At 34.5% G+C, this 15,830-nt stretch overlaps 2 protein-coding genes across 6 annotated transcripts; both read left to right on the top strand.

The window, feature by feature from the left end:
- Positions 1-3,756: 3,756 nt before the first annotated feature.
- On the top strand, positions 3,757-10,592 carry LOC109606396 (aminopeptidase N). 3 transcript variants are annotated; one of them, XM_020022956.2, is made up of 9 exons: positions 3,757-3,901; positions 7,392-7,993; positions 8,049-8,214; positions 8,270-9,025; positions 9,081-9,279; positions 9,334-9,814; positions 9,869-10,180; positions 10,233-10,311; positions 10,376-10,592. In XM_020022956.2, the coding sequence occupies exons 1-9, from the start codon at positions 3,899-3,901 to the stop codon at positions 10,529-10,531; spliced, it is 2,754 nt and encodes a 917-aa protein (XP_019878515.1). In that variant the 5' UTR covers positions 3,757-3,898; the 3' UTR covers positions 10,532-10,592. The 3 variants fall into 3 exon arrangements, with proteins under 3 accessions (XP_019878515.1, XP_049821312.1, XP_019878514.1); XM_049965355.1 differs by lacking the exon at positions 3,757-3,901 and adding an exon at positions 6,070-6,307; XM_020022955.2 differs by lacking the exon at positions 3,757-3,901 and adding an exon at positions 6,070-6,311.
- An 87-nt stretch (positions 10,593-10,679) lies between these two features.
- On the top strand, positions 10,680-15,788 carry LOC109600658 (ubiquitin carboxyl-terminal hydrolase 1). Of its 3 annotated transcripts, none has more exons than XM_020016834.2 (2): positions 10,680-10,802; positions 12,117-15,788. In XM_020016834.2, the coding sequence occupies exon 2, from the start codon at positions 12,131-12,133 to the stop codon at positions 14,003-14,005; it is 1,875 nt and encodes a 624-aa protein (XP_019872393.1). In that variant the 5' UTR covers positions 10,680-10,802; positions 12,117-12,130; the 3' UTR covers positions 14,006-15,788. The 3 variants fall into 3 exon arrangements, with proteins under 3 accessions (XP_019872393.1, XP_019872394.1, XP_019872392.1); XM_020016835.2 differs by lacking the exon at positions 10,680-10,802 and adding an exon at positions 11,569-11,658; XM_020016833.2 differs by lacking the exon at positions 10,680-10,802 and adding an exon at positions 11,886-12,038.
- Positions 15,789-15,830: the final 42 nt, after the last annotated feature.

Below are 15,830 nucleotides of genomic sequence, written 5' to 3'. Positions count from 1 at the left end.
TGACTTCTCTTTTATAACATTTTTCTTTAAACAAATTATGTGGGTATAAGCTGTTAATTATTGAAGCTGACAACAGTAACTCGAAAAACAGTTAAAATTGAAAATGAAAAAATTGAAAATTTGCTTACTAAATATATTAAATAACGCAACATAATGTTATTATGTTAATAATCGAAAACAAATGAGAATTATTTTTTATCTGATTTCATATACATTGTTTTAATTATTTTATATTAAATGTGTACCAGAAATAAAACAATATTATCATCATCAGGTTATTTTTTATCAGAAAACAATATTTTAATATTTTTAATCTGTAGTAAATATGTAATTTCTCTTTACTACTTTTCCTATTAGTATTGTTTGTCTAATTACTGCCTTCGCTGGAATTCATCTGAGATATGGGAAAATATACTTATCCAAATGATTTGCTTTCATCACTTAGAAGGTGTACTTATAAAATATTTAGATTTTAGAATGTATTCCTTGGTATTGCCTGTTTAAACCATTGACTTCCTTTATAATATTTTACTTTACACAAATTATGTGGGACCAATTGTTAATTATTGAAAATTCTGACTAAAATGTCTGTCAAAAATTAACAAATAACGAATATTTATCTTAATTTAATACTACACTATCCCTCATATGTAGAGCAACATTAGAAATTTTCATTTGTCTTAATAAAAGTATGTTTGATGAAAAAACAATATAATTGTTTATCAATGGGTTTAGTTAGGTTTTTATTAATATTTGAATGTGTCAAAAGTAGAGCAACTTTAAAATAAAACAAGTTTAAGTACATTTAGCCTTCTTTTATTTAGTATCTAGTAGCATATCCATTATTTTTAATAACTTCTAAACACCTTTTCGTCATTGATTTTGGTAGCTTTTCAATATAATCGTTCGAAATTTCTTTCGAGTGATTTTGAACTTCTTCGTTGAGTTCTTTCATATTTGACAGTATTTTGCGGAAAATCGATCACTTTCTTCTCAAAGGTTTTCCATTGGATTGAGGTCTGGATTTTGTGCTGGCCAAGGCATGACACGTACTGTTTGAGAAGCGAACCATTCTTTAACTAACTTAGACGTATGTTTCGGATCGTTGTGGTGCTGGAAAGTTCACCTTAAACTGATGTTACCTTCGTCAAATGGAAGCATATGATTCTAGAGAATGTCACGATAAACAAAGCGATCCTTTGTCCCGTCTAACTTAACCAGTCTCCTATGAAATACCATCAGATTTGAATAATTGGAGCCGACTTTCATCGGAAAACAAAATTGTTTTCCATTTCTCATCAGTCCAGTTCACATGTTCTCTTGCAAATAGTAGTTTCGCTATTCTATAGTTTGCAGAAATGAAGGGCTTCTTTGTTGGTTTTCTACCATAGAGACTAGCTCTTTTTATGGTACTCACCAGCATACTGACTTAGTTTATTTTTTGATATATGCGGGATGCGATGATAAAAGTGTCGCTAACAACAAGCGTTTTTGTTTTCCTGTCCACAGCTCTGTCAGTCTTACGTTTTCTACCTCTTTTGGGAACTCTTTCCAGTGTATTCCTTCTGTTAAAATTGAAAATAGTTCTTGAAATGATCGATTTCTTTAAATTTAAATCTATTGCAATTTTACTCTGTTTTTCACCATTTCGGAATTTTTTTTTCTTGCCATCTTTAGCTTTAGAAACGATGTCGGGCACATAAATAAATAATAAAATCAATTGTATTGAATATAGGGTTTGGTTACTTTAATTATGAACCCTGTCAGAAATAAAATGTTGTATAAAAACTACGTAAATAAGGTACGAGATACGAAATGTATAAACGCTTATTAATTATAAAATTAATTTAAATTAAAAAGAATTGTTCTTTTAACAAAATGATTGTTTTTTAATTTGTTGCTCTGCATATGAGTGATAGTGTATATCAGATCCTTTTCTTTTAAATATGCTTGAAAATATTGAAAATTCAATCAGTCTAAAATATATTCAGATTAATTTTAGCGAAAACAAGACCTATACTCATCATACATCTATGCCTCTATTTCGATATTATATCAACAGGTCGATATCGTTACTAAATATAATATTGTAAACCAAATATTGTAATAATTCTTTAGTATTGGAAGCAAAAACTTATGCAGGTTTCTTCAAAGAACCCTCATTGGGAAGTTCTTTATGTACTTTTCTATAAGAATGACTAAATGAATCAGATTCAACATGTCGCTACTTAATACTTTAATATCTAAACAAAATGATTCTTTTTTATTGTGGTGTTAATTTTTCGTTTTTAATAATATTATTCCAAGCAATAGTTACCGTTGTAGTTTATTTTTATTACAACAAATTTTGTTAAGTGGATTTGTTGATAAAAATACTTTTATCATTCCGTTACATATTTATAATGAATACATTAAAAAACGATTAATATTATTTGTTTCAATTGAATATTAGGAAATTAAAGAACCCTGACAAACCGCACTTGTGAATATGATTTGCAAAACGCGATTCAACGATCCGTTTCGAAGGTTGATGCATTGCATTTCATCTAGAATTGTTTCTGCAATTTGGTAAAAAAACATCGGTTTTCATGCAAATCGTATTTCATCTCGGATGTGGGACAAGTTCGGTTACATCGAGGCTAAAATTCTGATCATAAAGGTTTACGTGTAATAACTGAATAATGATGTGTGTAAAAATTAACCGAATTACACAATGTCATTTGTAAATAAGTTAATATCAATGACGTTGTATTATGTCAACTTGTAAAATAAACAGACAAGAAGAAATCCTTATTATTATAACGATTTATTCGTTCGCTTTTAAATAGGACTGGTAATGTAGTGCGAACGTTTACAATAACAATTATTGTGAAAGTTGTCTATTGTCATTGCATCGATTGAAGCGTGGGTGATACATAATATTATTTATTAATGTACACAAGAGCAACGATATTGTTTTATTGCAATGGAACTCATATGTGTACCATACTTTCTAAGGACCCAAATTGGCACGAACAGTTGCGAAACAAATCCAATTATTAAACGCATTAATTCCCGAGATGAAAATCATTGTGGTTTCTACCTGTTTCTATAAATAAACTAGGTATTGAACGATCATTGATCCGATCTCGTTATCCTTAACGACTCTTTTAATCTGTGCAAGATAGATGTTCGTCCTTGCGTCCTTGAATGTTCAGATAAATATTTACACATGCTTCCGTCTCTCCATTTTTTCATCTTTATTAAAAAACTCCATTACTAAATTAATCTAGCGGTAATCAATTACATTGAGTGGCGTTTCAACAATGTCATCCGGTTGGATCGATAGCTGGGAAAATATATACTACTCATAATAATAGAGTTTTGTACTCGAACGTATTTCATATTGAGCACCAAATTTGTGAGTCGTCGTTTGGTCTTTCAATGATCCACATACGAAATAAATGAATCTTAATTTTTATTTGCTTTACATTTAAGATTAAAGTTCAAGGAATCATTTTATGACTTGTGCATTAAAAACTTTCATTATTTTATAATGTCTTGATTACAAAAAACTCCACTGGGCCCACAACCATCTGATAGCAAGAGCCAAACGAAGATTTGAACGGTTCAAGATCAGAAAGGCCGTTTTAGACAAGCATTGTCCTCGCATTGTGTCGCAGCGTGTAGAAAACCACCCGGAGTGGAAACCCATCAAAGAGATGAAATTAGAGGTGGGGCGGTGCGTTGTGCACCTTTCCGTCCCGCGTGCCGCATGTATAACTAGAATCCCGTATCAAACCGGCCGGAGAACCGTTCCAGCAGCGTTTTGACACCGCAGGAGCCGCAGATAGAACCAGTCAAGTGTCCAGTTTCGTTCGGTAACGCCGGGACGAGAGTCATCCTCCAGGTTCCTATTATGGTGAGTACCTATACGGACAATGGGAATCGTTAAAATATTTATTAATATTTATCGAGTCCCATATTGGTTTTATTACAATTATTATTCAATGTTTGTTTTGTTTATCTACAAGAATATATTCAAGTTAATATCAAATATTTTGCTATCGTTTCTAATATATAAAAATCAAATATTTGAATGTTTGTTAAGTTCGATGGTCCCAACATTTTTCTCAACAAACTGTTAAAAATATAATAATTGTTTTTCTCAACATTATACAAGACAAATGTTTGGATTATTAGTTTACTTTATATATTTAAAACAAATCTATTTTTTATGTTTAAACACATTAATAAAATTTTTTGAATAAATCAATACAGTTTGTTTTTTCAATAAGCAATAAAATTTACATTATTGATAGTGTGTCCATTTTATTAGAAATAAATTTTCTCATTAGAATTACAAATAAAAAAATTATTTTAAAGGTATAATAAACATTTTATGTAATATATTTTTATGTCAAAAAATAAATAAAAAAAATTTAAACACTTATATTTTTATAATTGTAAATTTCCTGCATTTAATGTATTTAATAATACCTGACAAAAGTGACAAAATTATATTTGACCTCTGTTTATTATTACTTACTTATTCATTCACATTTTGTTTCCTAAATTAACAATAAAATTAAATTAAATATCAAATAAATTTTATTACAATGAACTGAAAAAAGTGACTTAATCATAATTTTAAAAGTGGGATAAGTCTATTTAAAATTAAAAAAAAAAAATTATCATAAAAGCACAAGTTACTCACGTTATAAATATTAATTACTTGCCAATTAAACATAATTTGCGCATTTACGTGAAGTCCGTGACACAATAAATCTTTAAATTCAATTATTCATTCATTACCTTCCTTATTAATTACGGCGGTATCTCAACAATATTAAAATGAATTGATAAAAATTAGTTTTTATGGGATTTGTGTGCTCCGAATGCATTTTTATTAGCTTCTTTGAATGGCAATAAATAAAACAAACATCGGAGAAACCTGATGCGACTTTCTACGAACTTTTTGATTATAATTTATGGGTAACCGGGGAATCAATTCAATCGATTCAAATTTATTCGTAGGAAATGCCAAACCACCGTATAATAATATTATGGTGAAATAAGTTATGTTTATTGCAGCATGCGAAATTATCAGTATGTCACAAATCGGGTGTTTTGTATACTATTTGATAATTTCTGACGTATCCTGTTTAAATATCTTAATTATCACTTCCATGTGCAAAAAGCGTTTTCTTAATGAACGTTAAAATCGATTTATTTGTTGATTCCTGATTTATATGGTGGTCGGATGACAGTATCGTAGTGGTCATTTCATAATTTAATAAATATTTACCCACATAAAAACCACTTGGAAGTAGAAAGTCGTGTGTGAATTATCATAAATGGCAAAAAGAAATGTGCCGGTGAAACTGATAGTAAAATTTTCGGAGTCACATTTATGCCGTGAAGTTTACAAAGAATTATAAACGCATTGGAAAAACTTTCTTGTGTTTCTACTTATTAATCTGGTGTTAAAAATTACTCATTTTTATCTCTCTAATATAAAAGAGGTTCTTCTAAATGTTGTTTATTTGTTGAATCAAATGCTGGTCTCGTTGAAAACGTGACGACGACAAAAATCAATAGTTGTTGTTATTCTAACGAGAACGCATTGTGCAACGTTTTGACAAATCAAGTGAAAGTTGCCATTGTTACTGGTTAATTGATGCTGAACTGTATCTGAAAACGGCTAATTGATTTATCCATATACCTCGGCCGTTGAACTATAATTGTTGTATTTGTTTTTTGGGTACAAGTTTTTGCACAACTTATGTAAATTAAATTCTGACGAAGGAAAGTACCGTTCCAAAGAACCGTTTAGCACATTTGCGAATCCTTGATTTATCTTCAGCGAGCGATGACCACCTCTCAAAAGAAAAAAAAAAATAAATAATAATGCACAAACTAAATATAAATGTTTTATTGCTTTCAAACTGGTTTGGGATTTTCGGCGGAAAACTTCAATCATAAACAATAATAAAACACTCGACCTTGATTCAAGTTAACTTGGATGCAACAACAGATGGAATTTTCGTAAAACTTCCGACATTGTCCGGAGTGAAGATTTGTGCGATCAAATTTGCATTGTGCGCAACGACACGAATCAATCCAATAAATTGAGCGATGTCGTCTTAGACGTAAAATCGACCGGTTGACACGCGTTAATTGTTGTTTCCTTTATTAGAACGATTCGAATCGTTCTGTTTTGCTGCGTTTGCGAAACTTTCTAGCTGCTCGAACCTTTATTAATTTAAAAAAAGTGCCACACGACTGCGGACGCCATGAAAACGGTTCAATGTCGGTTCGTTTTAATGTATGTAAGTACACGTTTACAATTTCATTATTTATAATTCTTTCGCACGGTGTTATTGACATTTTACCTTTTTATACGTGTCAGTTGTAATAAGTAGTCTCGGCCGTTGGGGGATTTTTGCATTTTAATTTTTCTATTGTTTAGAACTGTGTTTGTTTCTTATATGAAGTAATATTTAATATATACTGAAATAGAAGATGAGTCAATCGTTAAAAACAATTACAATTTAAGTGAACCTGACATACAAAATTGAATCACTAAATAAAAATTGTTGAATCGGCTGATTTGAAATATTTTTCGACGTACATTTTGCTTAATAAGTATTAATATACCATTCTATAGATTTTGACAAATTTACGTTTCATTTTAATGGTTTTTATTTTTAATATACAATATTAGGATTACTTTAAAATTTAGGAGGGAAAGAACACGAAAAATTAATTGTCACATATTCAATTTCAAAACTTATCAATAATAGTTTTGAAAATGACCGCCAGTTTAAAATGATCATTTCTTTTTCCTCTACAATAAGAAAAAATCAAAGTAATTCCCTTCAAAAATACCGTTATAACTGGTCAGTGTACAGGGTGAACCTAACCTAACACAATTTACTTATTCGTGACGTCAATTTTGTTATTATCAATGAAACACCCTGTATATTTTACTATGTCTATATCTAAACTCAATAGTTTTTGACTTATTAATGTTTTTCCAAAAATTTTGACAGATTGGTGGTCAAACTAAAATGTTTGTAAATCCACCAATTTTGATATTGGAAAGTTCATTTTTTGTATACACGTTGACCAAGAACCACCATATAAGAGGTCACTATACGTACTCCCAAATATTATTCATATATCCATAAACTTCTAATGAATGAGTTAAGCGAATCCCACTGTATACATCCATATGTTCCAATTTAAATCAATTTAATTTTTACTCTAGAAAAAAATTTTCTTCTATTTCTTTTGTGTAAGCTAATACTCTTTAAAAACAATATAAACTTTTCTGTCACTCTTGACTTTTGAAAATAGGTTGACAAACCCTTAAAATTATTCGTTTTAATTTTTTAACACAATTACAGAAAATGGAGAAAATACTATGCACATTCCTGCTGTGCATATTGGCCGTAAACGGCTATCGCCTTCCAAGAAGCGTCTATCCTGAAAATTATAACCTGGAAATCCTGTCCCATTTGGGCGAAAAGGACAATTTCGGCTTCGATGGAAACGTCGCCATCCAAACACACTGCGTGCAACCGGCCGACAACATAACTCTGCACACCAAAGACCTTACCATCCTCGACAAAGATGTAACCGTTAGCGACATCTCCAGCAACGATCGACAGGAACAGAAAGTCAGCAAGATCGAATTCGATAAAAAGAACGACTTCATCATCATCCACTTGGAAAAACCATTGAAAGAAGACCACAAATACGAGATCAAGATCAAGTTCAACGGCACCTTGAACGACGGCCTTGCAGGTTTCTACAGGAGCAGTTACATCGACAACAAAACCAAAGAGAAGAGATGGGTCGGTGTGACGCAATTCGAGGCGATCAGCGCCCGTATGGCGTTCCCCTGTTTCGACGAACCCGAAATGAAGGCCACCTTCGACATCAGCATCGGCAGGAAAGAAGGTCTGACCGCCGTCAGTAACATGCCCCTAAAGGAAACCGTTCCGGTGTAAGTCACATATTTTAATTGCTCCGCTTCAGTGGTGTCAACATTTTGATTTTAGGAAAGAGAAGGAGGGATGGTTCTGGGATAGGTTCGATTCGTCAGTGCCGATGTCCACATATTTAGTAGCATTTTTAGTGTCAGATTTCGAGTTTAGAAGCGGCGAGCCGACCAAAGACAGCAACGTCACCTTTAAAATCTGGGCCAGAAAAGACGCAATAGATCAGGTAATAAATCTCCACATAATTCCACACTAAATTCAACATAAATGAAATATTTTAGGTTGAATTCGCAAGAGACATAGGTCCTAAATTCCTGGAATACTACGAAAAGTTCTTCGATATTAAATACCCATTACCGAAACAAGATATGGTGGCCTTATCAGATTTCAGTGCCGGAGCCATGGAGAACTGGGGCCTGATTACCTACAGAGAAGCTTACCTTTTGTTCGATCCTAAAGTCTCATCTAAAACCAGTCAACATTCGATTGCCAGCGTGATTGCCCACGAACTAGCCCATCAATGGTTCGGCAATCTGGTCACGATGAAATGGTGGACGGACCTGTGGTTGAACGAAGGCTTTGCAACTTATATGGCCGCTGTGGCTGTCGACAATTTGTTCCCACAGTGGAACTCTTTAGAAGAGGAGGCTGCCAGTGATTTGTTAAGCGTTTTCTCCTTTGATTCATTAAAGAGCTCGCATCCTGTTTCGGTACCGATAGGCGATCCCAAAGAGATCGACGAGATTTTCGACACCATTTCGTACAAGAAAGGTTCGTCAGTTATAAGAATGATGATGATGTTTTTGGGCGGTGAAGTGTTGAGAAAAGGTGTGAGCAACTATTTGAAGGAACACGAGTACGGAAATGCTGAACAGGACGATTTGTGGAAGGCTTTAACTGATGAAGCCCACAAACAAAGAGCTTTGCCGGATAATTTGACTGTTAAAGCTATTATGGACAGTTGGACGGTACAAACTGGTTACCCAGTTGTTAATGTTATCAGGGATTACAAGGGAAAAACTGCCAAACTGTCACAGGTAAAACTATTCACTTATTTTTTTTAGAATGTGTAAAAAATGTTGATTGTTTTAGAAACGATTCTTGAAAGACGTAAGCCCAAAGGATCAGGAAAAGTCTTGCTGGTGGGTACCAATAACTTACTCGACGAAATCTGTGCCCCACTTTAACGAAACCGTTCCCAAACACTGGCTTTCATGTCCTCTTGAAGACACACTTCTCGAAGATGTTGCAGGTGAAGACGAATGGGTTATTTTTAACAACAAAATTGGAGGTAAAAATAATTAAATTCAAATAAGTTGTTTGGTATATTATTCCCATTTTCCAGGAATTTACAAAGTAAACTACGATGAGGACAACTGGAAACTCATAACAAAAGCTTTACAAGAAGAAGACGTGAACATAGTGGACACCTTGAACAGAGTACAATTGTTGAGCGACGCTGGTGATTTGGCTTTCACTGGAGATTTGAAATACAATATCTTCTTCGACCTCGTCAAATATTTAGAACGAGAAGAGAACTATCTACCATGGAAAACCGCCCTCGGAAAAATCTCCAAAATCGATAGTTTCCTGGAGAAGAAACCGATCTACGATGAATTCAAGGAATACATGAAACAACTTCTTACTCCAATCTACGGAAAGGTAGGCGGATTTGAGATCATCAAGGCCAAATCCGACTTGCTCCAACTCATCAAACTGCAAATCCTCATTACAAGTAGATCGTGCCGCTTCGAGGTAGAAAATTGCGTGTCTGAGGCCAAAGAACAGTTCCAGAAATGGATGAAAAACGCCGACAAAGAAAATCCGTAAGTACAATCACCCAGAATCATTTCCTTTTACACTTACGTATAAAACCATAGAATCGCTACGGATGTGAGGAACGTCGTCTACTGTACTTCCTTGAAACACGGTGGCAATGAAGAGTGGGAATTCCTGTGGAAACAATACCAAAACTCGAATGTGGCGACGGAGAAGAGTTCGATACTTTCCGCCTTGGGTTGTACCAAAAAGGAAGATCTTTTACAGAGATACTTAGATTGGAGTTTGGACAAGAGTTCCGGCATCCGAGTACAAGATATCACTCAAGTATTCGCTGCTGTAGCCAGAAACGAGGTCGGTTTCCCGCTTGCCAAGAAGTTCTTCTACACGAACCTCAAGAAAATCGCCGAAATGTACTATTGATATAATAATTTTAGAATATTTTCGTGACGAGTTTTGTTTTAGATTGCAACCAAATAGAAAGATCGGTCGTTACTTGACTTCGATAGGAAACCAAATTGATAACGAAGAAGAGGCTGCAGAGGTGAGACTTTTTTGATTTGAAAAATTGTTTTCAATCCAGTTATTTAAATGTGATTGAATTTCAGTTCAAAAAAGTGATTGAGGAACACAAAGAAGAACTGGCAGCGGCTAAGAAGAATCAGGAACAAGCCCTGGAAACAATACAGGTTAACATTCAGTGGCAGAAGAAACATGCCGATGAAATTAAAAATATTTTGCCTAAATATTATAAAAAAATATAATTGTTAAGTGTAAATAAGTTTATTTGTAATAAATAGGATAATTATTATTATTATTTAAAAATATAGTAGTTTTATTTCCGGTTGTCATTTAAAAATCACTATGGAGAAAACTAAACAATAAAAGTGTCTTTCTTCATAATGTTGTCAATTGTAACTAAATTGGAAACACGTATTTCAGTCAGTCGTTTTAATACTCAAGACCATCACACAAAAAGTAGACGCAATTAACCCAGAACCCACAATTTTAATTTAACTGGTTTTATATAATATCGTAAGTATTAACATTTTATTACGTATAATTTTATTGATTTAAATATTCATTATCTTACATGACACTGTCATACTTATAACCCAACTTTTTATTCCAATAAATTAGTTTTTTTATATATACTATTATATTTTCTAAGAGGATTATCAACAAGAAGCTCATTACCTTTGTATCCTATTCAAAATTGAATTTAATTAACGTTGCTGAGGTACTGTTTCACCTATGAAAATAATTTTATTAACAATGTTAATATTAAAAAATACATTTTTTTGTTTTTATCCTTTAAAATAGTATATAACTTAATATTTAAACTAAGGTAGAAAGGTAATATGTTGTAAAACCGACAACAGTTTTACATTAAATTTCAATAAATTCAATATGTTAAATGTGCTTCTTCGTGCCAATTCGTTTCATAAATAAATCTTGAATATTTCTCTTTGGTCCAAACACTCGCGAGTATGCATTAAGGTCGTGTTATTTTTTCAATGGTAGGGGAGCTGAGGCGTGCCTCTAGCCAATGGGATAACTCCAAATGCCGACACATTCGGCGATTCTTTTGTTTCAAAAACTACTTGATCCTGTGTGGCCTATACTATAATATAATAATGTGTCTCACCAGACTCAAGCCTCACGAACTGCCGTTGCTTCTTTGTTTAAAAATATATCTTTCTACACAAAAAAAGTAATAAGTCTTCGATGCTTGCCCCCTCTTTCGGACAAAAGTATAACTATGTACCGAATTTTGTTAGATTTCTTTGTACCATTGGTTTTCTTTTATTTCATTTCAGAATTTTTGTGTATTTAATAGTCAACCATCAGTTTTTTACTAGGACTATTTTGGTTTTAGACAGGAAATGAGGTAAATTAAAAATTACTGACTAACAACAAATCGAAATTAATTGGTTGTCAGGTTTTGTGTCAAGTTGTAAAATAGATGAGTTTGAATGGCAATTTCTGGATTAAAAAGTGACTAATGCATAGTAAGTTCGAATTTTCACAACTCTTAGACGGTTTATTTGCTAGAAAAGAAACAGGTAAAAATTTCAATAGTTTAAATTCGAATTTTCGCGCGGTTTGTGGGGCGTATGTTTAGTGTTTTTTATTTTGGCGCTGTCTTCTACGATTCCCAAGTCGTCAAACTGGTAAATGTAGACAGTTGGAAATTTCAATAATGTTTAACAATAACCGAAATAAAACTACACGCTAGTTCAGTTCGCAACAGCCACACAAATTACACATGTAAGTCGTAACTGACCTAACCGGCAATCGACCGGATAAAATGGGGGCAAGTCTGGCATTGATTTGAATATTTTGTAGGTTTACTCAAGAAGATGACAATTCTGGAGAATGACGTGATACCTATGCGCAACAAATTGTCCATAACGCAGAAGCATTACCAGAATGATAGCTTGAAACGAAAATTGTCAGGCCACGAAGGTAACCAAGCACCACCCAAGAAACCCCTGTTTGACATGAACGGCTACCGGACCGACCAGCGCCGAAACGGGGACCTCTTCCAGGAATCTCCCGTCTCCACTCTATCCAACATGGGCAATACATGTTTCTTGAACAGTGTATTGTACACATTGAGATTTGCCCCAACTTTTTTACATAACCTGCACCACTTGATGGGCGATCTGACGCTTGTGAATACGCGCCTCAGCCAGCACAAGGCCAAAACATCATCATTGGGGAGGAATGTGAGTGCCATCACCGGCCCTAGTTCCAGGAGCACCAGCAGCAAAGATCTTCTGTCACTGGGAAATTGTGATGTGATACCCAAGACGAAGGTGCAAATTGTGACTGAAAAACTGCATGAGCTGTTTGTAACAATGCACAACTTAGAAATTAAGGAATCAACTGAGGCTTATCAGCCAGTTGCATTGTTGCAAGCTGTCAGAGATGCCAACTCCATATTCGAAGGCAATCATCAACAAGATGCTCATGAACTGCTTGTCTATCTTTTAGATAACATTAGGGAAACTTGTGATATACTAACGCAGCAGGTCCAACTCAACCCAATGCTGTTGACTGAAACGGAGCCGCTACCGTCCAACAACAGCAAATTGTGGAGCGTTAGGAAGTCCTGGAAGAAAAATTACAATAAGAAAAAGGACGGTAAGAACGTGAAGGAATCGATAAACGAGGAACAGGTGAACGGCACCAGCACGCCGGACACAGACGACACTGGTTCGTGCGACGGCAACGGCGAGCCGGTCAAGAAGAAAATCGGCTACAACTTCGTGGCGGAGGATTTCGAAGGCATAACATTAAGAAGAACGAAATGTTCGGAGTGCGAAAGTGTGACCGAGCGAAAGGAGCCGTTTTACGACATCCCGGTGCCGATCTCCACGAAAGAGGACGACAATAACGATCTAACTGCCAGCGACATATACCGTAGAGCGTGTGTCACCACCGAAAAACTCTGCGAATCGAACAAGTACCTGTGCGACAAGTGCAAGAGGTACAACGAAGCCAGCCGGGAAGTGCTGTTCGAACGGCTACCGAATATTATGGTGCTGCAACTGAAGCGCTTCACGACGACCACGGCGGGCGTGCAGAAGGTGAACACGTTCCTGCCAACGCCGCTGGAGTTGGAGTGTTTCTGCGAGGGCTGCTGCAAGGTGCACGAGCGCATCAAACATGACAACCACAGGCAGAACAGTGAGCAGGAGAAGCCGATGCATCGCTACCAACTGTGCTGCGTGATCATGCATCTGGGCGGCACCATGGCGTCCGGCCACTACATCGCCTACGTGAAGGCCTCCGATCACCTGGACGATTACGCCGATTGTGCCCGCGATCTGCCGAAGGGCAGCTTGTCGGCGAGCAGCAGCGAGAAGGCGTTGAACTTCCTCAAGTACCTCAAGCCGAGAAGCATCACCAACTCGCTGATCGACAAGAATGGTCTGTCGTCTAAGTCGGTCATGAACGGTGTGAGGATGTGCAAGAGCGTCGAGTGTTGCGGCGTCAAGGTGAACAAGAACGTGGTCGAGAACCTGGTGAATAACTACACGAGGAAGCCGAACGAGTACTGGTCGAACGAGGCGCCCCAGGTGGACGATGTTTGGCTGGAGTGCGACGACGAGAACGTGCGGGCGATCACCAGTCAGGAGTTCGAGGAGGAGCTGAGCTTCAAGCCGAACTCCACCTCGACCCCGTATTTGCTCTTTTATGCCAAGATAACTGACCCGTATATTGAATAATTTCTGTTCGGACGGTCGTTAGTGAGTACAAAAAAAAATGTTTTTAGTGATTAAATGTGATATCACAAAATTATAAATTGAAATGTTTACTGTACCTATCTGGATAAGTATATGGAAATGGAGTTATTCGTCGGCGTATAGGGCGTCGTTTGTTTGTCTCTCGAAATGCATTGTTCACGTATATATTTATATCTTTCTGTAAATTATATAAAATGAGCTTTATCGGTCATACCAATATAAATCACTCTGTATTTTGTAAGTGAAGCACTAGATACAATTGTTTTTGTTTGCAAAAATCATCAATAAATTATATATTTTTATTGTTACAAAGTATTATCAAAATTGTTAGTTCTGTAAATTACATTGTAGCACATTGTAACGTTGGCTAACATGTTGTTATTTCATTATAATAAATTAAACATTCACAATTTTTCTATGATATGAATATTTTCTTTAGGACTGTTCAAAATATTTTAAAGCAGTGGCTGAAAGTAAGTAAATTGCACTGTTTTAAAACACATGAATTGATATATTTCTTCATCGCAATTTTTAATTAATATTCATAAAATTGTATGAAAATTAAGTCATACATAGGATTATGATTATTATTAAGTTTTTTTACTGCGTTTATAGGAAGCAATTTGTTTGTTTTTTCATTGTTTCAATTAGTAATTAGTAGAGTACTTCTAAGATATTTTTCACATAAATGAGACACCTCATTAATTCATTTAGAATGTTTATTTACTTTTATATTTTGATCAGTTGATAACGCCCCAAATGAGAATATAATTATCCTTTAATTTTATTTTTAAATTTTTTGGTCGCACAATCCCCCAAAGTCGTAACCTATCTAGTGTTTCAATTACAATTAATTAAATTTCTCATGTAAATGTAACTAAACTGTAATTGAACGAATAAATTCATTGTGTTACAAGAAAACTACGAATCTCTACTTTGTTTATTTTTTTTTTTTTTTGGAGTTAAATTGGTATGACACAAACTTTGACCAGTATTAAATATTGAATAGTTGATAGATTTGTGTAAAATATTTGCCTAATTGTGTCGTTGGACGGTGCGCGCGTAACACTCGACCACCCGCCCGTAAATCCGCCCGCCCCGTCGAAGGACCGAACTCGTGATACTAGTTTAAATTGAATTCGTTGAAACAAAACTTAATTCATTATAAGGATCACTACATTCCGCAATTTAAGTTTTTTTTTTTGTTGTTTTGATCGATTTCACAGACCAACCGGAGGGATGAAAATACCCTCCGGATTGTCGTCGAACGTTTTGGTGTCATGTGGTGATTAAATGTTTCATGTGGCTGGCCTAAAGCTGTTCACAATTTGTACGATTAATTTATTTTCTTACCTGCGAGATTCGAGTGATTCTTTGCTGCACTTGTTTTGTGTGTTTTAACATTTTCTGACTTCCAAAATTTCTTTGTTAACATAGTTATTACTAGTTATATCATTGTTAATCACAAATACGATTGAGAATAATAAGTAATAAAGAAAAACTATTATAGAATAATGACATACGTCTTTGAGATTATATTTATATTGTTGAAATTCTTATTTATGCTTTTGTAAATTGTATATAATGTAATGTACAATTTCCATAATCATATGATGCAGCTCTGATATGGATTATTAGTCAATGTATTGTATATATGCTGTAACGAGTATACTATATTCAAAATTGAGCGAGCATCGCATTTGTGAATGTTTAATATTTATAAAGCTAGTTTGTATTATATAATAAAATTTGACACTTCAATATTTTTGTGGGTATTTTTTATTCCATTTTCCATGACATAAAGAAA

The sequence above is a fragment of the Aethina tumida genome, chromosome 3, assembly GCF_024364675.1.
Source record: "Aethina tumida isolate Nest 87 chromosome 3, icAetTumi1.1, whole genome shotgun sequence".
Classification (NCBI taxonomy): Eukaryota; Metazoa; Arthropoda; class Insecta; order Coleoptera; family Nitidulidae; genus Aethina; species Aethina tumida.
This window is presented reverse-complemented; position numbering and strand designations above follow the sequence as displayed.